The sequence below is a fragment of the Cylas formicarius genome, unplaced genomic scaffold (assembly GCF_029955315.1).
Source record: "Cylas formicarius isolate icCylForm1 unplaced genomic scaffold, icCylForm1.1 PGA_scaffold_7__23_contigs__length_41026272, whole genome shotgun sequence".
In the NCBI taxonomy this organism is placed as follows: Eukaryota; Metazoa; Arthropoda; class Insecta; order Coleoptera; family Brentidae; genus Cylas; species Cylas formicarius.
Genome location: NW_026844352.1, coordinates 39725476 through 39751050, shown reverse-complemented (window position 1 = coordinate 39751050; position 25575 = coordinate 39725476). Strand labels below are relative to the sequence as shown.

The following is a 25575-nucleotide window of genomic DNA, read 5'->3' as shown; positions in this document are numbered from 1 at the left end:
GCTGGCGGACAAATGAGCGACGCCACCGTCGACTCGTCTCTTCGAGAGCATGCGTCCATATACACGGCCACCCACGACTTTAATCGCCCTTTTTGTGTCACTCGAACGCGTCTGGATAATTATTATCCGCCCCGAAGTGACACGCGGGGTCGCGTTATTCATTTGTTTATTTAAGAAAAAAAAAACAAAACCGACGAAAATAAATAACGACTAAGATTTTCACGAAATTATATATTTTTACATGACAATTGTTTCGGATAAATAGAGTTTACTGTTGTCTGGATTTGTTTTTTATTTATAATTTAACCTATAATGGACGGATTGTAGCCGTTGTTCAGTGCAATTTGTTTAATGATATTGAGTTCTTTGTTGTAATTTTCTGTTGAGTGGCGTATGAAGAAGTCTGTGTATAAAAGAGTGAAATGCAGCAATTTTGTGTGCATAATTTGTCCGTATGAGAAGGTTTATGATGAATGGAAAAATCTAATTTGTTTTGCGTTTTCGTAATAGTTAACTCTAAAAAATTAATAGGGTTATCCTGTTCAATCTCGATAGTGAAATTTATACGTATCTATACCATAGAAAACTTTTATTTAAAGGATGTTCTAAGTGGATGATATCTTTGCTTGCTATGTTGGAAAGAACAGACAATTGAATCCTTTTTTAAATTACATTAACTCATTACATAATCGTATAAATTTCACTGTCGAGTTTGAACAGGATAACTCTATTAACATTGTTAAAAAAAAATTAAAAAATCGTTTGATGGATCAATTTTCCATCATAAGTGCTTATAAAAAATATATATAGATTAATTTTTTATGATCAGGTGGTAAATGGGGTTGATTACGTAACTACACAACTGCTCTGACTGGAGTAAACCTACACGATTTCGCAAATCTAAGGTAACCAAGGTCCATAAAATGCACGAGATACGACAATTATCACAGGTCGATCTTTCATTCCATCGGTGAATTTCAATTCGAGATAGTTCGAGACACGTGGGGTCTTGCAGTTATCGGCGAAATAGTTTTGTGTGACGTAATATTCGATGAAGGTATGGAGAAACTTACGCGATACCGGAAACTGGCACACATGTAACGGGAGTTGGGAGTCGATTGCGAACCACAACTTTTGTTTCAGGGTTGGGAAGTTCAAAAGCTTTTAAATTAAAACGTGTCGTAACTCGCGTGTCGGGTAAAAAATTGAGCGAAATTGAAGTAGGAGGGATTCTTTTTACTTTTTACGTTGGCAGGGTAAGGCAGGTGTAATGAAAGGTAAGGTGTAAAATATTTATTTTCCCAAAGACAACTGCAAAATGGTATGAGAGTAATCAAAATACACGAAAAAAAAATTCGTCCAAACGTTTCGGATAACAACAATTTATTTAAACTTTTGTCTCTTAACCAACCTAAAATTCGATAAATTGTTAGACCAGGGAAGTCAAACTCGCGGCCCGCGGGCCGCATGCGGCCCACTACGAACATTTTTGCGGCCCGGCCAATATATCCGCAAATAATAATAAATACGTGTGAGTAGCGTCCGACGATAGCCGACGATAGCCGAAAGTAGCCAAACACATGGTCTCAGTTCTCTGAACATAGTTTTGTACGATATACATGAATTAGTGCAGGTAATCGGAATAATTTTGTTTTAATATTAATTATAACTTAATTCATAGTACTCTCATTTATTTATACCGTTATTCCGTTTCTCTGGTAAGTTAATGTTAACATTCATATTTTATTAATTTATATATTTTTTTTATACATTTTATTAAAATGTATTATTTTTTCTTAACAACAGCGTATTTATTCCAGCCCATTGTATTCAGTATGTCTGTATTAAAACCAAGTGGTAGTAAAATTAAACGAAAAATCATTGACGAACATAGGATATTCCAAGAAAGAATTTAAGTAATCAGATTAAAGCAAAAGCATCTAATTTCGACAGTCTCTCCATTGCCTGTGACGAGAGCACGGACATTAGTGGCAAAGCTCAATTAGCAGTGTTTCTTCGTTCTTGTGACAAGAATTTTAACATTTTTGAGGAATTACTGGAATTAATACCGATGCCTGGTACTACCACAGGACGAGATATATTTACTTGCGTTTTTGAACTTCTGCAGAAATACGAGCTACCTTTGGCAAAATTAAATTCTGTCGCTACAGATGGCGCTCCATCAATGACCGGGAAAAACAAGGGCTTGGTCGCATTACTAAGAAAAAAAATTAGTGAAATTCACGGTTCAAACATTCATCATTGTATTATACATCAAGAAGTTCTATGCACGAAGGTAATAAACATGGAGAATGTTTTATCATATATAAAAAAAGATCTCGAGGCTTAAATCAGCGTCAATTCACTGCTTTCTTAAGCGACTTAGTGAATATTCGGGTTTGTCCTACTATACCGAGGTACGTTGGTTATCTTGCTCCAAGATTCTCAAACAATTCTGGGATTTGAAAGAAAAAGACGTAAGTTTACTTTCCGATCCAATATGGATACAAGATTTATCTTTCTTAGTTGATATAACCAAACACTTAACCGATTTAAATTTATCGTTACAAGGGAAAGATCATATTATTACGAAAATGTTTGACATAATTAACAAAAATGAAGATTTGACACACTTCCCGACGTGCAGCATGAACAAAACGAGTTTAGATGAGACTTGTTCGTATCAAAAATACGCAGAAAAAATTGCAAATTTAATAGCTGAATTTGAAATGAGGTTTAACGATTCTAGTTAACTCGAAATTTTTATTGTTTTCTTCGATTTTCTCATAGACTCAGTACCAAGCCATATGCAAATGGAGGTGATCGAGATTCAATGCGACGCAAATTTGAAAGAAAATTTCATTCAAGTGGGCGTGCCTGAATTTTACAAATATTTACCAGCCAGATTTGAAAATACTCGAAAATTCGCATACGAAATTATTTCCATGTTTGGTAGTACTTATCGGTGCGAGCAGTTATTTTCAGTCATGAAAGGTAATAAGTCTCCTATTAGAAACCGTATCAATGATGCTCACCTTGGGTCAGTGTTGAAAGTTATCACTGCAAACACAATTTCTCCAGAAATAGGAAAGATAATTGCAGAGAAGAGATGTCGAGTGTCAGGACGTAAACATTAAATTTTTCTTTTTCGTTTAAAAAAAAAACAATATATATATATATATATATATATATATATATATATATATATATATATATATATATATATATATATATATATATATATATATATATATATATATATACAGGGTTTTTCACTTAAAACTCCGCACACCAATAACTCCAAAACGAAAAGAAATATTTAATTTATGTAAAAAGTAGTCAAAGTGTGGGGTGAAGTAGATATTTCCTAAAGTTTAAAAAATTCGACGCCTGCAAAGAGCTGGGCGTCGCGACGCGTCGAAAAATTATTCGATTGCAGAGACTTTGGAAATACGAGCATACAAAAGTACATATTATTTAAAAACTTTTTTGTTATTTACTCAAATTTATTTACGTTACCCGTTTCTAAGTTATACCGATTTAAAGTAAACATTTCTTGATTAATAAAAAATGTGATTAACGCTTATTTTTACAAGTATGCCATGAATGTTAGTTACTATGGCAACCATTGTTATCGCAGTTGTTTTAAGTGCAATTACAAACAATAGATTTCAACTATTTTAGTATGATTTTATTTATTATTTTTTATCGATTTAGTTCTGATAACATGATAAATAAATGAAAAAACAGTAAAATACCTACAAGTTAATAACCAAAATTATTATTGCAATTAACTACATAATAAGACATTTCAACAATTTTTTTCAAAATTATGTGCATCTGCTCGAACACAACTATCAAAAACTTTTAACAGATGAGCTTGGGTCACTTGTAGGAGAGTCCTTCTTGTGATAGCGGCACACGCTGCACTAATTTTGTTAATGAGATCAGCCATATCTTCGATAGGTTCTTCATAGATAACGTTTTTTAGGTAGCCCCAAAGAAAATAATCTGGTGGTGTAATGTCCGGGGACCTCGCCGGCCACCTTACCGGTCCATTAGTACCAAACCATCTATTGGGATATTCTCGGTTCAAATACCTCGTTACTATTTGGGCATTATGTGCAGGCGCTCCATCCTGCTGTAGCCACATATTCATTCTAGTGTCAAGAGGCACTTCTTCTAATAGTTCCGGAAGTGTAGTTCGAAGAAATCTTAAATAGCTATCTGCATTTAAAGTTCCTTCGTAAAAGTACGGTCCAATAAGGAATCCATTTAATATGCCGCACCAAACATTGATACTAAAAATTCGTTGGTTACCTCTTTCTGTAATCCAACGAAGATGGTTTTCGGACCAAAAACGACAGTTGTGTCTATTAACGATTCCATTATTTTGAAATCGACTTTCGTCGCTCCATAAAATTTTCGAGAGAAAATTTGCATCTTGGCTATACAAATCGGACAATGTCGCTAAGAAATACATTCTTCTAGCATAATCGCCTGGTTCTAATTTATGAACTATTTTACTTTTGTACCGGTGAAAAGAGTTTCTACGTAGAATTCTCCACGAAGAACTTATGGTAACACCGGTATTTTGTTTTATCTCTGATAGGGATATCTTGGGGTTATTATCAACCTGCTGAATTACAGCAGCAGTATTTTCATCATTTGTAGCCGTCCTGTTCCTATTTCTTTTAGGTTTTATGAAGCCTTGGTTTGATAACGGAGAACGGAAAACAGAAAAAAAAATGTTTTTTTTTTCGACGCTGATGATTTCTATACCGGTTGCGGTCTCCTAGGACCTACCGATGTCGAGATATAAGTTTCGTTGCCAAGCGAAAAATAGATAAAACCGAATTTTTCGAAAGTATACAAGAAGAGAACGGGATGAATGAAGTTATAGATAGTATTCCTTAAAGTTATTGTGTACCTTCTTTGGCCGACCACTAAGTATAGTCTGGCGTGCAAAGTTAAACCCTAAACACTTCGGAAAACCCTTTGGGACACAAAAGTCTTATTTCAACTTGACATCTAGTTCACGAGATCTTAAACGCCCCGTATATTGATCAGTTAGATGAACTAAACTTGGAGCAATTTTCTTCCGACTACTAAAATTAGATTCCGCTATTGTGTTGCTGCCTCATTAAGCTAACGAAGTTAATACCGTTTGCGAGTTGACGTCTTGGAGAACAAATTAGTTCGTGCGCGTCTCCTTAATCGAATTAAAATCAACTCAAATAAGTCGCGCTTAAACGGGTCTCAGGTTGATACGTTAAGCGACCAACCTAGTCTATCAAATCCTTAAGCATCGTGTCACCTGTACTTACCTGTAAGTCTATCTCGCATATCCCGGGACGGACTAAGACAAATTAAGCGGGGATTTGATCGTAGTTCCCCCAAAATGCGACGGGATTTAGAATGTTTAATGGAAAATCGACCGTTCTGTTTTACGTTACTTGACAAAGGTGATCCTATTTGATGCATTCGCAGTATAGTGTGCCTCAATCTTCAACCCTCCCCAATGAAACTTTTACGATGTTATTACCTATTGTTATTGGCTAAAACCATTAAAAACAAATTTATTCTGACTTGAATGACAAGGCGGAGGTGGGCCAGGTATACGAGGTTAGCGCCAAAATTTCCCGGCCTGACATAGATGCAGCTCCGGCGAAAAAAAAAATTAAGTCTTGCGTCGAATAGTTTTTTATGGACAGCATTTTAAAAATGTCGCAAATAACGCAAATTGAGTATAGAGCAGTCATAAAGTTTTTGACAAAAGAAGGGTTAGCACCTACAATTATTAAAGACATACTGAATGGTGTGTACAGCCAAAGTTCTCCTTCTTCTTCTGTAGTGAAAGAATGGTGTCGAGTGTGTGCGGTCTGTCTTGGAACTCTGTGGGTCGGAACCGAAGCCTGTGAGAGAAACTATTGTAACGAGAGATGACCCTCTATCGAAAAAAGAATCAATGGAGTGGCGTCGTAAGTGTGATGCACCTCCAAGAAAATTCAGAGTTTGCCAGTCAACAAAAAAGGTGATGGCCGCGATCTTTTGGGATAGTGAAGGAATTCTTTTGATAGATTTTAAAGAAACTAATACCACTGTCAATGGTAAATATTACGCAACATTATTACATAAATTGCGAGACTGCATACGCGTAAAACGTCGAGGAAAACTGACCAGAGGCACGAAAATGCACCTGTCCATACTGCTGGTGTTGCACAAGCGGCCATTTTAGACTGTAGGTTCCAACAGATAGATCATCCTCCCTGTAGTCCAGATATGGCCCCCAGCGACTATTATTTGTTTGGCTATTTGAAAAAGGACTTACGTGGACGGCGGTATATATCCCGCTGCCCTCGTAATTAAACAGTTCTTTTTTGCTATGCACTTTGGTTTTTAGTTTTGAAGTATTTATTTCTAATATTACATTATAATATTATCCCTAGGGTGCAATACAATACAATACAATACAATAAATACACTTCTCATATACATATACACGTTCAGGCGACTGGTCTTCAGGCGGACTGTTCAGTTCGAACTGACAGGCCTGCCGTATCGTGTATAGCCGGCTTTTCCCGTAACGACTCCAGGACCGTCCTAGGAATTTATCTACCAAGACTAACAAGCAGGATATAAGCGTGTTTTCAATCTTTTCCACCAAGCACACATGTACATAAAAAAATTACTACAAAGCAATAATTCATTACGTTCTATGACACTTGTTATTTTCGAAAATCAAATTTTTCGAAAGTATCTACTCTCTTATAAAAATTTTATATCTTGGCAACGGTAGGTCCTACGGGATCGTCATTGGTACAGAAATGATCACCGTTGAAAAAAAAATTTTTTGTCTGTTTGTCCGTTCTCCGTTCTCGTATTTTGATTTTTCCTGAATAACTTTCGAACCGTTGGAGCTACAGAATTGAAATTTGCCCCCCACCCCCCCTTTTAAGCCAACACTAGGCACATAGGCTTATAAGAAATGGCGCTGATCCGACGCCGGTATCCATCTTCTTTTCGCGATTTTGAACTGTTTTTTGGACTTTGCTATGGAACACGATAAGTGTCCGAAATTTGAAATAATCGGCTTCATACATTGCACAACATTGCAGATATGTTTCGTTTTTAATCTTATCCGCTTGGAAAATCCCAGTAATAACTAATGAATGGTTCAAAAATGTGCGATTTTATGCTGGAAAAATAGAGAATATTCACTTCATGTACAACAACTAAAAATATTTGCTAAAGCTTCATTTTATGCAAAATATGTAATTTCCTTATATCGTTAATCTAATTATTTCATTCTAGAACGGGTATATCCAAAATATTGAGTTGATATTCCTAATAATAAAAAAGATTCTTTGCATTTAAAAAATAGTAGTTATAAATTTAATAAAAAATACCATACAAACGTACCAATTGAAAGATGGAATACATTATAAAGTTAACGACTCTTGCCATACAAAACAACATAAATATAATCAACCTTAATTACGATAGTGAAACAGATTTAGATTTAATATAATGTCATTGTTTTTTTAGTGTAATTTAATAAGATTATACTCACCTAAATAGACAAAAAACATTATTATCACCAAAATGGACTGGAATGGAATAGAAGGAAACGAAAATACATAATAAAAACACATAAAAAAATAATCAAATAACCGAGGCGGGACCCCAGATGTTCCCCGCTAATAACCGTAACTCACGTGGCTTAAACTTTGCAAAGAAAATACGACTTGTTGGAAAGTTTTACGACCTACGTCGCAAACTTTCAACAATGGCGGAGTTTACCAACTTTTTCATATGTCACTATCTATAAAAAAAGGGAAAATTAATCAGTTACGTAGTCTTTCCGAATGGCCACGTTGTTCGTGTTTTTCGCGTTCTTTCTTCTCGAATCGTCGCTCGCTATGGAAAGCCCGGCGAAGCTAAATATGAAACAGGGCTTGGCGATGAACCAGGTGCTGGGAATTTACGCCATAACCAACGCCACCAACGATTTGTGTAGGAAGCAATCCGCGGGATTTGCTCGAGCATTGCGTGCCTTCGAACCGTGGGCTTTGAAAAGTAAGAATCGCGTATCCCGGTGAAAAAAGTGTATGTTGTCGGTTATTGATTTAATGAATCCTTCTCAGATGCTATACTAAAAAAAACCCAAGTACAATCGATGTACGAAAAGCATTAGCAATAGCATTGTCGTCAATATTCTCAAAAATTTTGGAGGAAGCTTTCTATAAAAGGCTGTTGGAAGTTTTAGAGAATGTAAACTTATCAACACATGATGCAATTGTGCCTCTATATAATAAAATACTAAGTAATTTAGATAATAATTAACCAACGACTTGTCTTCTTTTCGATCAAAAAAGAGCTTTTTATTCTTGGCAACGCTCTAGGATGGTGTGCAAAAAGTTGTCTAAAAACAAAACAAACAAAAGAAATTCTCTTCTAGTGACGACATGACTTCCAGTGGCGTTCCGCAGGGTACTATATTGGGGCCTCTATTATTTATTATCATTATCAATGTCATAGTTTCCTGTGATCGGATAATAATTATCAATCACTATTTGGTGATGACAAAGCTGTGGTTTCCTGCGGTGCCGACATAGAGGATCTCTCTAAGAACTCTAATGAGGCGGTGGCAGGTATTGTTGAATATTTGTTGTTGTTGATAAACTAAATTGATTCATTTCTCACTAAGAGGCATAGAAAAGAGCATCTTAGTTAAGTGTAATAATAAAACGATCGAGGAGAGGCGGAATGCGAAATTCTTGGGAGTTTATATCGATTCGGGTCTTTCTTGGTCTCATCATTCTCAAAAAATTATCCACACACCTGTTTTGTCATTTGGCAACTTAGAAGAAGGGTCGAATATAGCCTTTTATTGCTATATTATTATTCGTATATTCAGTCCTGTTTAAATTATACTATTACTAATGGTTTTCAGACCTATCCCATCATCCACCTGAGGATAGTTGGTGGACAACTCGTAAATATTGGTTTTCTTTTACTCTCCATACCTTTTCCTTATTTAAAGTCAAAAAGTCAGTACCTTCCCTATGAAATTTGAATATTCATTTAGTCCTCTAAGAGGGTTTTTTGCATTTCAGTGTTTGATTCCTCGTCTAAATTGCAATCGGGGATACTCTACGGGAACCTTTTCGAATTCGGCAGCTTCCGGCAGTGCTTGGAGATAGACGAGACGACAAGATTCGGCTCCATCGCCGGAAAGCACTGCACCTTGAAGGTCTATCCGGACACTCGCCTGATCAAAAAGATCCTCTCTTACAGAAACATATCGGAAAGAGTAAACTAAGAGACTGGTGTTTTGATTGGTGAGCTGATCGACCGCGAATGTTCCAGAGGTGGAGGATAATCAGCGGCTTGGTGCAAAACGCCACATTGGATTGGTCGGTGTGCATTCCAGAGGCGTGTGGGGTTGATGACGTGTTGTCCCATTTCCGAAAGTTGATCGAAGTGTTAACTGAAGGTTTGAACGTGACTGTTGGTTTGACAGAAGGAAACTGTTACACAAAATGCGACTGGGCGTCAATCAGCGGCACGGAAATCAGCATTTTGTAAGTCATTTTATCTCGGTAACTAGCAAAGTGCATTTTTTCCAATAATATCGTCTTAATGGGGCCTCCAACTCAACTAACATGGTCATTGCTTTTCAACCACTGAGGACTCGTCTTCTTCTGTCTAGACTACGGCAAGCTCTAATTCCTCTGATACGGAGACGGTAGCGAAAATTATTACCCACGTATTATTGATTCGGGTTATCGAATGCGAATTGATAGCTTATAGTTTTTTATTACAAATCCCGAAATATAAAAGCTAGCCTTTGTATATTATTAGCTCTATGGAAGTTTGATTCAAAAAATTAATTTTGGCAGTTGTTAGATATATGGAAAATTCTTACCAGACCGTGATGGATTTGCAGATTGATTGTAGTGCAGATATGTACTTAAAACCCCTCTTTTTGGGACAAATAAATGGTTTCCGCTCTTGATTTCGAGTTGATTATAGTCAAAACCTGCACTTTCATAACTTAGCAGACTGAAATATACATTAAAACTGCAGATGACTACTTAAAAACCCACTTTCTTGGATTGACAGTAGGATTTTCTTCCATTATTCGATTACAGTCAAAATCAGCTTTTTCGACTCATATCATACCCAAAAACCGCATCAAAACTGCAAATATCAGCTTAAACTATCATTTTTTGTTCCAAACAGTTACCTTTTTTTGTCGATATGATTCAAATACTAGTCAAAATTGGCGTCTTCGGGCATTAGAATAACGCAAACCTTTATAAACCATTAGATGTCGACGTAAAACCCACTTTCTGAGTCATATAGTTGCCAATTTCGATAAAATCCCTGTCAGAACCTGCTTTTTCGCCTCTTATTGGGTTTTTGGACTTTGGAAGAGGTTTTGAGCCTGTCAATAGGGATACTTCAATAAACAAATTAGGAAAAATGGATATAAAGCCCTAAATTGGTTCAAATCTTGTGTGCGTCCATCTTGGTGAAGCATGGGGTACCCCTGTTTAGAGCCATTATTGTCTCTTCTGTAAGTAAATGAGATCTAAATCTGAACTTAGTTTCTAGGTTTCTAGGACTATTTTCACAATTGCTTTTTAATCATTCACGAGACAAAATTGCTTGTGGGAATTGTGAATAAAAGCGGCCCCAGTATGGAACCTTGCGGCGCACAGCAACTGATTGACCTAAATTAAGATAGCAGTGGTCATCAATAATCTTTTCTAGAAGTTCACATAGGTAGTGTAAAATATGAAGTTAAACGGTGATTAACTTTTAAGCATGGGATTTGGCGTGTATGCCCTGACTGTGGGAGTCATAACGACATACGATTTTCGTTTTCCAACCGATGGTAGGTATATATTACCAGCGATGTGTCCAAAGTTATGGAAATTTAACTATAATTTTTATTATTTTGTTATTCTGAGTCAATATTACCAAGCAGCTGGTTACTTTTTGCAAATGGATTAAAAACAATAATCACTAGGAGCAAAATCCGGGCCATAAGGTGGTTGCGGAACCAATTTCCATCGTAAATTGTCCAAAGCATCTTTGATTTTCGGTGTGTCGTCTTACGATATCCAATTGCAGTTGCTGATGCATCTGTCGCATTAATTAATCCTTAAACCCACATTACAGTAAGCCTTTCCAACATTAATCCATGTTAGTACCTCAATAACCACCGCCATCTCATTCTGCAACTAGCACGACAAATACTTTTTAACAACTGAAGACTCTATTATCTACCACAAGCCCTAGTTCTTCTAATATGGAGACAGTAATCAAAATTATTAACCACATATTGATTAACAGCTCCTTTCTTTACAATACTTTTGCATTGTACCCTAGTATCAGACGTATTGAGTTTCTGCTCTCATCCCAAAAGCCTAGGCATCCAGCTAAAGCCCGTTTGAAACCCACTCATAGACAGTACTTTCAGATTTTGCAGACTCACCAAATACTCCCATCAAACGCTCAGTAATTACAGAAGTTGTCCCACGTTCATTTCACAAAAAGAAAATTATTGCTGATAGTAAGATGGCAACATTTCCAGAACTTTGGAAACATCACTGGCATATAAAAATTTCAGGGCTAATTACGATCTTTTTTCTCGCGTTCTAGAAAACAATAACTACGTTGTCAAGACATTTTCCGCTAGGCAGAACACCAAACGGATATTCGCCAGAGCAAAAGGTGTTTTTTATTTTTTAATTACAATAAATTACAAAAATTAAATTAGGTATAAGTTAGTTATTTCTTGCTCTCAGATGACGCAGATGTATTTTTAGGCACCTCCGACCTAGATTGTATACACGGAATAAGGGTCATGAGCACTTGTTACGTAATTATAGGGCACCGATTTCTTATGGTGATGTTTTACCCTGTGATCAACAGTCTGCATATTATTGAGGTACGTGTTGTGTCCAATCAACTGCAGCCGCATACGGGGTGTTGTATGATGACGTGGGATCAATTTATGAGAGAATCGGTAATGAAATGACAAGGTATAAAATACTTGCCCTGCAACAGGGGGCCTTTATTCAAGAGACAGTGACAAAGGTTGCAGAGTTAACATATCAAATCAATGTCACTTTAAATATAAAGTTTCGTCACTAACAATTCAAATCCCTAAATACTTTTTGGAGAGAATGCCTCTATTGCCTGTGAATGGTTCCAGCTATTTCCATCAATGGCACGAAAGGTAGTCTCTTAAATATAGACTTTAAAATATTCCTGTCTTCCCAATAAGACACATTTTTACATTTTAACTGAATGACAGATTAAGCACAATTTATATGAGGACATATCATTCAATATATCTTAAACATGATAAGTTAGAATTTCTGAAAAAGAACTCAGAATTTCTGGCAAAGAAGTTACGATTTCTGAAAAAATATTAATAATTTTTCTGGAAAATAAGCTGGAGTTTATGATTTAAGTTAAATAAAATTTCTGGAAAATAAGTTATAATTTCTGAGTTTCTAGAAAATAATTCAGTTTTTCAAAAAATCTTGACTTATTTTTAATAAATTATTACTTATTTTTCAGAAATTCTCACCCAACTCAGAAATTCCGACTTGCTTTCCAGATATATTTGTTAAAATCAGAAATTCTGGCTTTTTTTCTAGAAATTATGAATTATTTCTCAAAATTTATAACTTAACTCGAAATGTCTGACTTGCTTTCCAAAAATTATTACTTAACTCAGAAATTTTGACATATTTTCCAGAGTTTATTACTTATTCCTCAGAAACTTTTACTTAACTCAGAAATTCAGACCTATTTCCCAGAAATTCTGATTTGTTTTCCCGAAATTGTTAATTATTTTTCTAAAAGTTTGACTTAACTCTGAAAATTTTACTTATTTCTCAGAAATTAATACTTATTTTTCAGAAATATTCACCTAAATCAGAAATTCAGATGTTTTTAAGAAATTCTTACTTATTTAACAAAAATCCTCATTTATGTTAGAAATTCTAAACTATCTTATGAATTAAAATTATGACTTTACTCTAAAATTCTGACTTATTTTTCAGAAAGTTTACCTTAAATCAGAAAATTTGACCTATTTTCCAGAAATTCTGATTTGTTTTGCTGAAATTTTGACTTCACTTAGAAATCCTGACTTATTTTTCAGAAATTGGTAATTATTTTTCAGAAAGTTTGACTTAACTCTGAAAACCTTAATTATTTTTCAGAAATTATTACTTATTTTTCACAAAGCTTTACTTAAATCAGAAATTCAGATGTTTTTGAGAAATTCTTATTTGTTTAACAAAAATTCTAATTTAAGTTAGAAATTATGAACTGTCTTATGAATTGAAATTATGGATTTCAGAAAGTTTGCTTTAATTCAGAAAATTTGACCTATTTTCCAGAAATTCTGATTTGTTTCCTGAAATTGTGCCTTCACTTAGAAATCCTGACTTATCTTCCAAAAATTGTTTGACTTAACTCTGAAAATCTTAATTATTTTTCAGAAATTATGATTTCATTTTCAGAAAGATTCACTTAAATCAGAAATTCAGATGTTTTTGAGGAATTATTACTTGTTTAACAAAAATTCTGATTTAAGTGAGAAATTCTGAATTGTCTTATGAATTGAAATTATGGCTTTACTCTAAAATTCTGACTTATTTTTCAGAAAGTTTGGCTTAATTCAGAAAATTTGACTTATATTCCAGAAATTCTTTCTTGTTTCTAGGAAATTCTGATTTAAGTTAGACATTCTGACTTGTTTCCCAGAATTTCAATAATTTAACATCATCAAAAAAATGTTTGTACTTTGTACTTACCCATTGTAGTTTTATAATACCTTCATTCCAAATATTACTTCATCTAATGGGCTTAACTCAGGAGACCGAGCTGGCCAATTTGGGTGGGAGATAATCCGAAAGAAGAATAATACGAACAAAAAATTAGGTTTTCCATACGGACCGCTTAAAACATAATACAAGTGTACGTTTAAAATAATCTCTATTATCACAGAGTGTAAACTTCCTCTAGATGTACCGAACATCATAGTAATGAGCATCCGATTTTCAAGTGGGTACTGTATTACCGAAGCACGGCCATCACCGGAGGAACATTATGCGTGGACACGTTCTTCATGATCAGCGGCACCCTGGTCAGTTTGGGTTACTTCACCCAAGCGTCCAAAGGAAGTACGAACTGGTTGGTCTTTTACCTCTACCGCTACCTTCGTATCAGCGTTCCACTGGCAATCGTGGTACTGTGGTACGCCACCCTGATGCACCTCTTCGGCTCCGGTCCCTTATGGAACGACATGTTGCAACAGGTTCAAAAGCCGTGCCAGGAATATTGGTGGGCCACTATCACCCACGTGCAAAACTACGTGCACCCATTTCCGTTGGTACGTACCAATACATTTTGTACTATTGACATTATGCTATGTTGTAATAATATTAACGCATGTTAATTTTGGCGAGAGAGATTATATTTAGAAAATGAACTAGTATAAGACAGTATGAAATGGTATGAAATGAAACATGCATGTATGAGTCTCTTAGGAATGAGCATTAAAACATGTGTGTGGTCTAAGAATAGGCGAAAAAGGGTAGGACCATAGAAAATTAATTAAATGACTCCCCTTCACCCCCCCCCCCCAACGTTATAAAATGGTGTTTGCGACTTGCGCTGATGTCTGTATGTTATCGCTTGTAACATACGATTCTATGATTTGGGACAGAAAGGGAAATTAATTTAGTTATATTTTTTATAAATTCACTCTTTTACAGACTTTTTTGGAATACGCATCTTTTAAGCTCATTTCTTAGCTATGGACAGAGACCACAAAAATTAGTTGAACTCTATTAAGCAAGTAAAATAATGATTAACAAAAAAAAAGTTAGTTGAATTTATTAAGTAAGTAAAATAATTATTAACAATACTATAATAATAATAAGCAGATGCAAAGCTTCAGAAAAAAAAACGTTTATTTGTATTGCGCATCTTATGATAACATCCCTCTAGGAAGTATTGCGAAATTAACGAATTAAGACTTTATGCAGGATGCTCGGCATATAGTAAAATGGATATTTATTTACTAACAAATTACCAGTTTCTTTCGCATGTTCCTGAAATTTACATTCGTTTATCGAAAAAGCTGATGATATATGATTGTATAACTTTAAACTCTTGCGAACAAAACTTGTAGTACTATCAAGTCTCCATACAAAGCTATGTATTAATCCACTCTGTACAACGGATTTCTCACTTTCTATACCGAAAAAAAAAGTAAATACAGCGAGCATGGCGATGATAAAGTTGCTTTAATTCTTCCCGAACAGAAAAGTGATGTGGGACGTCGATACGGACTTACACCGTCGACTATATCCACGATTTGGAAGTGCAAAGTGACCAATTGCTTTTGAATGGGATTATCCAAGATCATTCTTATTTCGTGTGCAATACATCGTGTGTTGAATCGTGTGTGAATTATGCAAAATATGTCCGAGTCCAGTGTATCTCGGGAGATGCTCCCGCCCAAATGTAGAAAACACTATTCTATTGAAACTAAGGAAGTTATAAAGAATGTTTATTTGACTCTCATTGAACGTGGTGCCAGCAAGCAAGCAAGCATCTTTAGAAGGAGCCGCCGCATTGACGAAAATTCCAACATCAACTGTATGGAAAATTGTGAATAATCCCATTTCAGGAGGCTTGAAAAAGATGAAACCGGTGTTAAATGTGGCAGAACTACCTTATGGAAGTGATGGGTTTTAGATATAAAAAAATTGACAAAAGGCAAGTTTCCATGGAATCTTTTAGAATTCGGAAATGGCGACTGGAATATCTAGAAAAAATAAGGATTTACAGAGAACAACAAAGGCCAATTATTTACTTGGATGAAACCTGGTTCGACACTTATAATACCCCGGAAAAGGGTTGGGTTGACTCAACTGATAAGCCTAAAACAAACGCCCCATCATTTTGCATGCTGGCTCTGAAGATGGTTGGATTCCAAATGGACTTTCTCTGTCTGCGAAAAATATTAAAGATTCTTCTCTGGATTACCATGAAGACGCCACCGCTGATTTATTTGAAAGTTCGTTTAAAAACAAACTAGTTCCAAATATTCCTCCTAATACCGTCATTGTAATGGACAATGCAAGTTATCACAGTAGACAGTTGACTAAAACCCCTTCCTCATGTGACACAAAAGCAACAATCCAAAACTACATGTGTAATAACGACATTTATTTTCACGAAGATTATACCAAAAAGCAATTAATTGAGGTTCTACAAAGCTTGAACCTACAAAAGGAATACGTCTGTGATAGTTGTGCAAAAAAACTAGGGCATACAGTTTTAAGGCTTCCACCTTACCACTGTATATTGAATCCCATTGAACATGTGCCATTCGTCGTAACAATGTTTTCCCCGTGTTAACTCCAATGTCCTCAAACTTATAGAAACCCAAGTTTTTAACATCCCTCCACAAATTTGGGCAAATTCTGTTAAACATATAGAAAAAGTAGAGCAATCGTATATCCATAATAATTAGAACAGGCGATGATAGCTATAGTGATACTGATATATTATGTGAATAATTTTAAGTAATTTAAGTAGTTAATAAAAATTATTTGTAATTTTATTTTAGATTTAAACATAAATACATACATAGACAAATAAATATTGTTTAGTATCATTCCTAACAAAACCCCAAATAATTAAATTCTAAGCAAAGTACGGACCTGTTCGGCCATATTTCATTCTTACAACTTGCCCGGGTCCTTCGTTAATTCGTATCAGTTAGTCACTTTCTTATACCTATGAACAGACTTTAACCAGTACTTTCTTCTGATGGATATTCAAACCCTTTATACACACCTTTCAGTAAGACGTCAGCGTTGATATTAATTTTTCCAAAGAAACTTCCACGTGTAATACTATTTAGAAATCGAACAGGATGATGTTGGTCCTAGAAAGAAAAGTAGATGTTTGTGATTTATGCATTGTGCCGTATTAAATTAACATAGGACAACAAATATAAATGAATTCAGAAGAAGTCCATTTTAATTTCGACGCAAATGTAGTGTCACTTAGGCTCTGAAGAAGCCAGCAAGACGACCGGCGAAACGTCGGCAAAAGAATTGCAGATAGTAACTGGAATGCAATATGTCGGAAAACGAGCAGTTTTTTTCTTTTGCAGTGTATGGTGCAGGCGTGGTATCTGACTTGCGACATGCAATATTACTTTTTGTCCCCCGCTGTCCTGTTACCGCTGGACAAGTTTCCGATGCTGGGATACGCGAATCTAGCTTTGATTTATTCGATATCGATAGCGGTGAATTTTTATTTGGCTTGGATCAATAAGTACAACGGAGGCGTTCCTATAACGTGAGGCCATTTTGCATTATTTTGCCATTACTTATATAGTTGAGTAAGATCACGTCACCCAAATGATTTTTTTTAATTTTGATTTTAACATTTTTTTATAAGGAAAATTTTTAGGACTTTTAATTAAAAAAAAATTTTCAGCATCCATGGTCAAATGTCTATACTTTGAGAATATATTAACGACTTCAAATTATTTGTTTAATTTCGTATTATTAACTAACTTTTAAGTAAACAAATGAAAATTTAACTGATTTCTCGTTAAAAAAGATCATGTTTTTTTTATCGGTCGCACGCTTTACCCATTTAAGTTTAAATTCCGGAAGAAAATTTCACTGCTCGTCATTAGTTTAAACAAAATGAATTTATTTATGACAGCCCACCGGGCGCCGAGCGCTGTGTAGGTTGCAGGTTGCAGGTTTTATCAGTGATAATTTAAAATAATAACACAAAAGATAATTATAAAACAAATTTTATTATCATTTATGTTATTTCATTATAAATATTCTTAATAATTTTTTTAACAATGTTATAAAGAATACTATCAATTTCCTTTTATTATTTTTACCAAACAGCGTAAATTTAGAAAAAAAATCAACTTCAAATTTTTAAAACTGTTATGGTCTATATTTATTTTGTCTAGGCAATTTAGTAAATGATTATTTTTAAATTTACTGGTCAACACTCCATTTTTAGTTAACAAAAGAAAAACGCTCCGTTACGATTTTCATTTGTTTTTCGCGTATCCTAGTAAATAACAAAATCATTTCAGAACTCATTCCTGTCTATTCGTGACATAAATTTATACGCAAAGCATGAAATAATTATTAAAAATAAAAGCTGAAGTGTTGTTGAGTTGTGTTTTTTAGTTAATATTTTAGTATTATTATTTTTAATTGTAATAATAATATTTTCTGCGATTTAAAATGGGCCGAGTGAATTATGAAATTGTGTGATTAAAAAATTAGTTTTAATTATTATTTAAATATAATTTTGCCAATTTAGTTGATCATAAAAATGATTTTGGTGTTGACGCTGATTGGACTTTTTTCGCTACGTCTCATGGCAAAGGAGCGTGTGATGGCTTAGCAGGGAGTGTAAAAAGACAAGCTTATCGTGCTAGTCTCCAAACCGGTATTTATTTGCGTATCAATTGATCTTGTGAACATCTTAATATCTATTTTCTGCGGATATTTAAACCGCTTAAATTATATTGTCGATTTCGATTTCCAAACATTTTTTTTCACATGTCTTTAATCTTTAAATTTTAGAAACGTACACACAAGTTTTGTATAAACCGATTCTATTTATATTTATACACGCTTCTGTACATTTTTTAAATCTCTCTTTGTATTTTTTTTTTGTATTATTGGTTTGTATTTTTATTTTTAAGTTATAGCGTCGTCGATATCAACTCTTCAAAATTCTAACCACGTTGTTTTTTAGAAATCACCTGTTCTCGACTAAATTTTTTCAACATTATTATATAAGTCCGCATACCAGGGTATCGCCCTACCTGATCGGCTTGGGATTGGGCTACGCCCTACACAAAACGCGGGACAAGCGTTTGAAAATTAGCACCGGAATGGCTCTCGTTGGCTGGTCATTATGTTTTGCGACGATGCTAGCGTCGCTCGTAGGTGAGTTCGGTACCTTTTTAATTTTTTTTAATATTTCCTTATTTTAAATGGATTAGTATTTCTCTAAAATCCATTTCTCTGTCTATTTCTTATTGGGTTGTTCGGAAAGTCATTTCATTTTTTTTGGGGAACATGAAAGACAGTTTTCGTATAATGAATAAATATTTTATTAAATTATATATTGGCCATTCTGGTCACACCCTTTGCCATCTTTCTGGCAGTAACATAATTCCCCTCTCATAAAAGTTTTGGTCCTTGCTGGCAAAAAACTGGTTCAGGTGGTTTTTGACATCTTCATTTGAGGTAAAGGTTTTGCCATCCAAAAAATTTTGCGGGGACCGGAACAAATAGTAGTCGGAAGGCGCCAGATCTGGAGAATACGGTGGATGTTCCAGTACGTCCCATTCAAGCTGTAAAAGTTTTTGGCGAGTGACCAAACTTGTGTGAGGTCTCGCATTATCCTGGTGGAACACTGCACCCTTCCTGTTGATTAATTCGGGCCTCTTCTCTTTAAGTGAATCATTCAATTTGTCCAGTTGATGACAATAAACTTCTGAATTAATCGTTGTATTGTCCGGCAAAAGCTCAAAAAAAAACGATTCCTTTGACATCCCACCAAACGGAGAGCATCACCTTTTTTTGGTGAATGTTGGGTTTTGACACGCTTTGAGCCGGTTCATCTTTTCCGCTCCATGACCTCTTGCGTTTAACATCGTTGTATACAACCCATTTTTCGTCCGCTTCAAAAATGGATCATTTTCTTGACGTTTGAGGAGCGAATCACACACGTCAACGCGACGACACAAATTTCGCTCCGTAAGGACATGGGGCACCCATACATCGAGCTTCGAGGTTAAGCCCATACCTTTCAAATGGCCATAAACAGTCGAATTCGACAAATTTAATCTCTCCCCGATCTCTCGTATGGTTATTCGCCGATTTGCATCAACTAATGCCTTTATCGCATCTTTGTCAGCTTCGACCGGCCTTCCAGACCGTGGTGCATCTTCGACATCAAAATTGCCGGATCGAAATTTTGCAAACCAGTTCTGGCACTGGCGTACTGTTAACACGCCTTCTCCATACACATCCGTCAATTTTTTTCTCGCTTGGACAGCATTTTTACCTTTTCTGAAGTAAAAAAGTAAAATATGACGAAAATGCTGCTTATTGCTCTCCATATTTAAAAGGTCACCAACCAAAAACTACTGCGTAGAATTAATAGGACTTTTTCACACACAAGCCTTGCAATATCAGCTCTCAAGACATATAATGGTTATGCGGCTTAAGTGTGAAGTTGGTTTCGAAAAAACGTAATTAAGTCCTCCGACGGGAAAAAACGAAATGACTTTCCGAACAACCTTATACTTGTTTCGAGCAAAAGCATGGTTCCTACGAGTTTTCTTTCTGTATATTCTTAATTTTGCAATTACAAACTTCTCGTCTCCCTTTCTGGTCTCATATTCAATAAATATAAAATTTTTAATTTTCTGGGATTCATTTACTGGTTGGAAATGTAATTGTGGCGATTTAGGAACAATACTTACTTATAAAATTTAATTTTCGAAGAGCCTTTTGCTCATAAAAAGTAAAAGAGAGAGAGAGAGAGAGAGAGAAAACTTGGTCCATATTTTCGATTATTTGTTTGTATTTGCTGTGAAAAGATTTATAAATAAGTTTATGTTCTGGCTTTTTAGTTCTATCAGCAATGGTTTCTATCGCTGTTAACTTATTTCTCAATTGTTTTGTTATTAAATATTTACTATTATTTTATATTTATATATAGTGAAAACTCCCTATAGCGAAACTCTGCATAACTTAAAACTCTGCATAAAGAACAAAACTTGTTCAAAGCTATCTATTAATCCACTCTGTATAACGTATTTCTCACTCTCTAGACCGAAAGAATAAATGGCACATTAGGTAACAAAGTAAGGAATGTACACCGTCGACTGTATCCACGATTTGGTAGTGCAAAGAAAAAATCATTCAGGCTGAAGCGGCAGGCAGTTCTAAGAAAGCCCAAATTTGAAAAATTTGGATCGGGCAATGTTGCATTGGTTCCAACAGCAACGTCTTAAAAAAATGTACCACTCTCTGGACCTATCGTAAACCTAAAAGCAGAAAAGTTTGCTGAACAGCTCGGCGGTATCGATTTCAAAGCTTCGGAATCATGGTTGGGGAAGTTCAAACAGAGACATGGTATAAATTATGGACAGATAAGGGGCGAAGCCCGGATGTCGACAGAAACGTCACTAATGATTGGCTGGAGAAGACGTGGCCAAAACTAGCAGAAACTAGTATTTTTTACAAAAGGACGCCAGATTAAAAATCCTAAATTTCAGTCTGTGGGTGGAAAACTTTCTAAAGAACGTATAACTGTGTTAGTAGCTGCAATATGAGTGAGAAAGAAGAAAGAAAGCTAGTCGTGATTGGAAAACCAATTAACCCACGATGTTTTAAGAACAGCAAGCATTTGCCTGTCACTTACAAGGCCAACGAAATGGGATGCAGAATTAAAAGGGGGGAAGATATTACTTCTCTTAGATAACTGGGTGAGGAAGAGCACCAAGAGGAAGAAGAAGATGAAGAAGTAGATCTGGGACCACCACCAACCATTCAACAAGCCCTATATTCAGTTAAGCTGCTCTCGAAGAAATGGTGAAATACAAGCCAATGTACGGGATGCGTATTGGCATACTAAAAAAATTCAAAAGAAAATGACCGATTATTTGAGACATTAAATAGTTATATTAAATGTTCCTAATATGCACATATGCGTCTTTTTATTTTTCAAGTGCCTATAACTCTCTATAAGGAAAAAAAGCAGTCCCTTCAATTTCGCTATACCTTGAGTGCTATTTGACTCGCATATTGGCAGGTTGTCACGTGTTTTTCGTGGAAGAACATGACTACGACAGGATCGAGAGTTCTTTGTTCTTGGCCGTTTCCAGATCGTCATGGACCCTCGGAGTACTCTGGATGGTATGGGCCTGCGTTAACGGCTCCGGAGGTGACATTATCTTGAGGAATTTCCTCATTTTTTCGTACACTGAGTTCCGCGTTTTCAGGACCGATCAATTACGTGTTATCGCTTCACGTTTTTCGCGTGGTTGGCAGGATCAGCTACGGAATGTACCTGCTACACATGCTGCTGCAATTTACGATGAGCGGGGCTGCAAAAATGCCCGGCTACTTTTCCGACTTCTACGCGGTGATCAAGCGTGGGGCCTCGAACTGGGTTCAAGAATTTTAGTCATCCACTGTTTCAGATATTCGCAGCGTTGGGTGATGTGTGCGTCATGCTCTTTGCAGGATTCCTGTTTACGATTTTGTTCGAATCGCCGCTACATCAGACGTTGATGTACGCATTGAAACGAAGTAAGTGAGTCCAAAAGGGGTATAAAATAAATTAATTAATATTGATATGAAATGATATTAACATATGCAAATGTATTTTTAGACAATATTTCCAGGAAATCTCAAAAACATGCCCGACACACTGGATTTGCTTATCGGGATTATGTAGCTTATAGGGTAGTATGTAGATAAAGTAAATCTGTGAAGAAGAAGAAAATGGAAGGTTGAAACACATTTCGATGATTATCATATAAAAAAAAATTACTAGAAAAGCAAATTTTTAAGTGAGGTACTTTTTGTTCGAATAATTGCTCGAATTATTTGTTTTATTCTGTTATTACAGTTTTGATCGATGCAACGTATTACTAATTTGTTTATATGTAATTTGCAATAGCTTTATTGTTGTTCAACATTTAAAAAATCAATGTAATTGATTTAAAAATGCAAACGCATACGAATTACAGCGGTTCTTCTTCTTCTTCTCTTCTTTTAGCAGTCCCAAATGAGTTAACATTAGGGTAGTGTCTCCATCATTGGAGTTTTTGGTAGCAATGGATACCATATTTCCGTTACTTTTATATAAGGGGTGTTTTTTTTTATGTATAGAACTTTAAGTTGCAATAAAACAACGATGGATTATTCGATTGACATGAATTTTGTTTATTCGAAAGATAATCTTGTGGCATTACATTTTAAATATGATTTCTGGCCACTGCTGGCGCGGATGTAGTCCAACCTGGACGCCCAATTTTCGATGACTTTTTCCAACATTTGCGGCCGTATATCGGCAATAACACGGCGAATATTGTTTTCCAATTGGTCAAGCGTTTATGGCTTATCCGCATAAACTTTACCCCACAGAAAGTAGTCTAGCGGTGTTAAATCACAAGATCTTGGAGGCCAATTTACAGGTCCAAAACGTAAAATTAGGCGGACACCAAACGTGTCCTTCGATAAATCGATTGTGGCACGAGCTGTGTGACATGTTGCGCCGTCTTGTTGAAACCACATCTCCTGGACATCATGGTTATTCAATTCAGCAAAGAAAGAGTTAGTAACCATAGCTCTATACCGTTTTTGAAGAAGTACGGACCAATGATTTCACCAGCCCATAAAGCGCAGCAAACAGTCAGTTTTTCTGGATGTAACGGTGTTTCGACATACACTTGAGGATTAGCTTCGCTCCAAATGCGGCAGTTTTGTGTTTTGGGCCCATTCGACGAATCTACGCCTTACCTGATGATCATTTGGCTTCAATTCTTGCACGAGTTGGATTTTGTAAGCACGTAAACCAAGATCCTTCCGCAAAATCTTCCATAAAGTGGATGGACACAGACCCCATTCATTCTCCTCAATGCTACGCTCTAGAGCAGCAATAGCTTCTTTTGTACGCACCGTACGGCGTCTCCGGGGATGCGAGTTATCAATAAGAGTTAACGTGGTGCGAAAACTTTCCATGGTTCATCGAATTAACTGCTCTGATGGACGATTTTGTCGACGATAAAATGGACGTAGTGCGCTATACGTATTCCGCACAGAACCATTATTTTCAAAATAAAATTGGCACCATTTGCAAGCGTTGTTCAGGCGTGAGTCTATTCATAATGAATTGCCAAACAAAACTGAGAATAAGTCACTTGACAGCTGTTAAATCGGTCGCCATCTTGAACATTAATGCCAACTTAAAGTTCGAAAAAAATCACCCATTATAATTATGCAAAATAAAATTGCCATAGTCCTTTTAATTTTTAACCAAAGCAATGTTTCCTATAGAACCAAATTCCGCCTTCGGTATTACTATACAGGGCCAAGTCAAAAAGTTATCGGAGCATACTTTTTTTAATGTTACACCCTGTATATCTGCAGACATAAAATTTATCTTTTTTTACATCTTCTAAAATATATAATAGCATGGTTTGGCACATTTTCATAGTCCTTCGAATAGCTTTAAGAGGAATCATTGGTCTCATTTGCATATTTAGAAAGGATAAATGAAGTACTTCTCGAAGTTTTACTATGTTGTTGTATCCTGTTTTGTATACTCCATTTTGTTTATAGCCCCACAAAGAAAAATGTAAAATTCGAAGATCGGGAAACCACGAAGGCCATCTAACAGGTCCTTTCCATCATTGAGGAAGGTTGTTATTAAGGAATCATTAAAGACTTTTGGTTACTTAAAATTTACTTAAAATTTTATTTTGAAAAATGAGACAAAAAATACTGCCTTCCGGATGCACCAAAATGTTAAACGTCTGTGTTTTTCGTTTTTGGAAAGTTTCACCATTGAAATGGCGTCACTGAAGGAAAACGAAAAAAGAAAAACTCCAAAATACGCATCTAGAATGCAATCGATATGTGTTTTATTCTTTTACAGACGGAGACAGCGACGTAGCAAAAGTGAAACCCCTTCAGAGAGCGATTGCAAAGTCTAATGGTTGGCATCCTTAATATCCAAGGTAATAAAAAAAGCTAATAAAACTGACAATTTCATCTGTATTACTACTGAATAAACGTATGCAACTTTTATCGGCATTTTCAGTCACTTCGTTACCAAATGCTGTGCTGGAAAATCGTTTCCGAATAGGTCGAATTTGTTTATTAGTTAAAAATATTTCCGTTTTGAAGGTTATTTTTGATTTCTGATTAGTTTTTTTTAATTTAATTTTACACGGTATGGATTAACACTTGAATAATAACAATTATCGGCCTCTATTACAGAAGTTTACTCTTTGTTGATAAACGCAAACTAGAAGTTCTTGGTGTAGTTTCAAATGGGGGATTTTTTTGTGAAAACTAGTATTTATTTTACAAAATTTAAAATATTTTAAAAACTGTTAGGTTTTGGCTATGCAATAGAGAATTTTTACAGGATTCAAAACAAAAATTTGAAAATAGGGCGTTCCCTTCTTCTTCTTCTTCTTTTGTATTTGCTAACATTTTCTCATAAGCTTTGAAACCCTTGAAAATGAACTCTATTATATACTCATCCTGTACAGGGTTATTCATTATATTTTGACACCCACCAGATGGAAAGCAAAGTGTAAATACAAACGATTTTTGCTCTATTCTCTATTATGCAAATGTCAGAAAAAACAAACGAAAATCCCAAGCTGTCAAAATGACAATTGACTTAAATCGTAGATCTTTTTTTCCTGATATC

The 25575-nt window shown here is 35.4% G+C and overlaps 1 protein-coding gene across 3 annotated transcripts; it reads left to right on the top strand.

Moving 5' to 3' along the window:
• The first annotated feature begins 1261 nt into the window (after positions 1-1261).
• On the top strand, positions 1262-24939 carry LOC132704874 (nose resistant to fluoxetine protein 6-like). Of its 3 annotated transcripts, none has more exons than XM_060675179.1 (13): positions 1262-1277; positions 9120-9316; positions 9373-9587; positions 10836-10906; positions 11677-11748; positions 11844-12043; positions 14102-14428; positions 17231-17418; positions 18862-19055; positions 21937-22068; positions 22127-22269; positions 22328-22436; positions 24790-24939. In XM_060675179.1, exons 1-13 carry the CDS (start codon positions 1271-1273, stop codon positions 24861-24863), a joined length of 1929 nt encoding a protein of 642 aa, XP_060531162.1. In that variant the 5' UTR covers positions 1262-1270; the 3' UTR covers positions 24864-24939. The 3 variants fall into 3 exon arrangements, with proteins under 3 accessions (XP_060531162.1, XP_060531161.1, XP_060531160.1); XM_060675178.1 differs by lacking the exon at positions 1262-1277 and adding an exon at positions 7871-8079 and having other exon boundaries at positions 11844-11965; XM_060675177.1 differs by lacking the exon at positions 1262-1277 and adding an exon at positions 7871-8079.
• Positions 24940-25575: the final 636 nt, after the last annotated feature.

Excerpts from the sequence above, each read along its gene's own strand:
- LOC132704874 (XM_060675177.1), top strand. The coding sequence starts at position 7,923 with ATGGAAAGCCCGGCGAAGCTAAATATGAAACAGGGCTTGGCGATGAAC. Across the intron at positions 8,080-9,119 it reads CGAACCGTGGGCTTTGAAAA|TGTTTGATTCCTCGTCTAAA; the intron begins GTAAGAATCGCG and ends TTTGCATTTCAG. Across the intron at positions 10,907-11,676 it reads TTTTCGTTTTCCAACCGATG|AAAACAATAACTACGTTGTC; the intron begins GTAGGTATATAT and ends CTCGCGTTCTAG.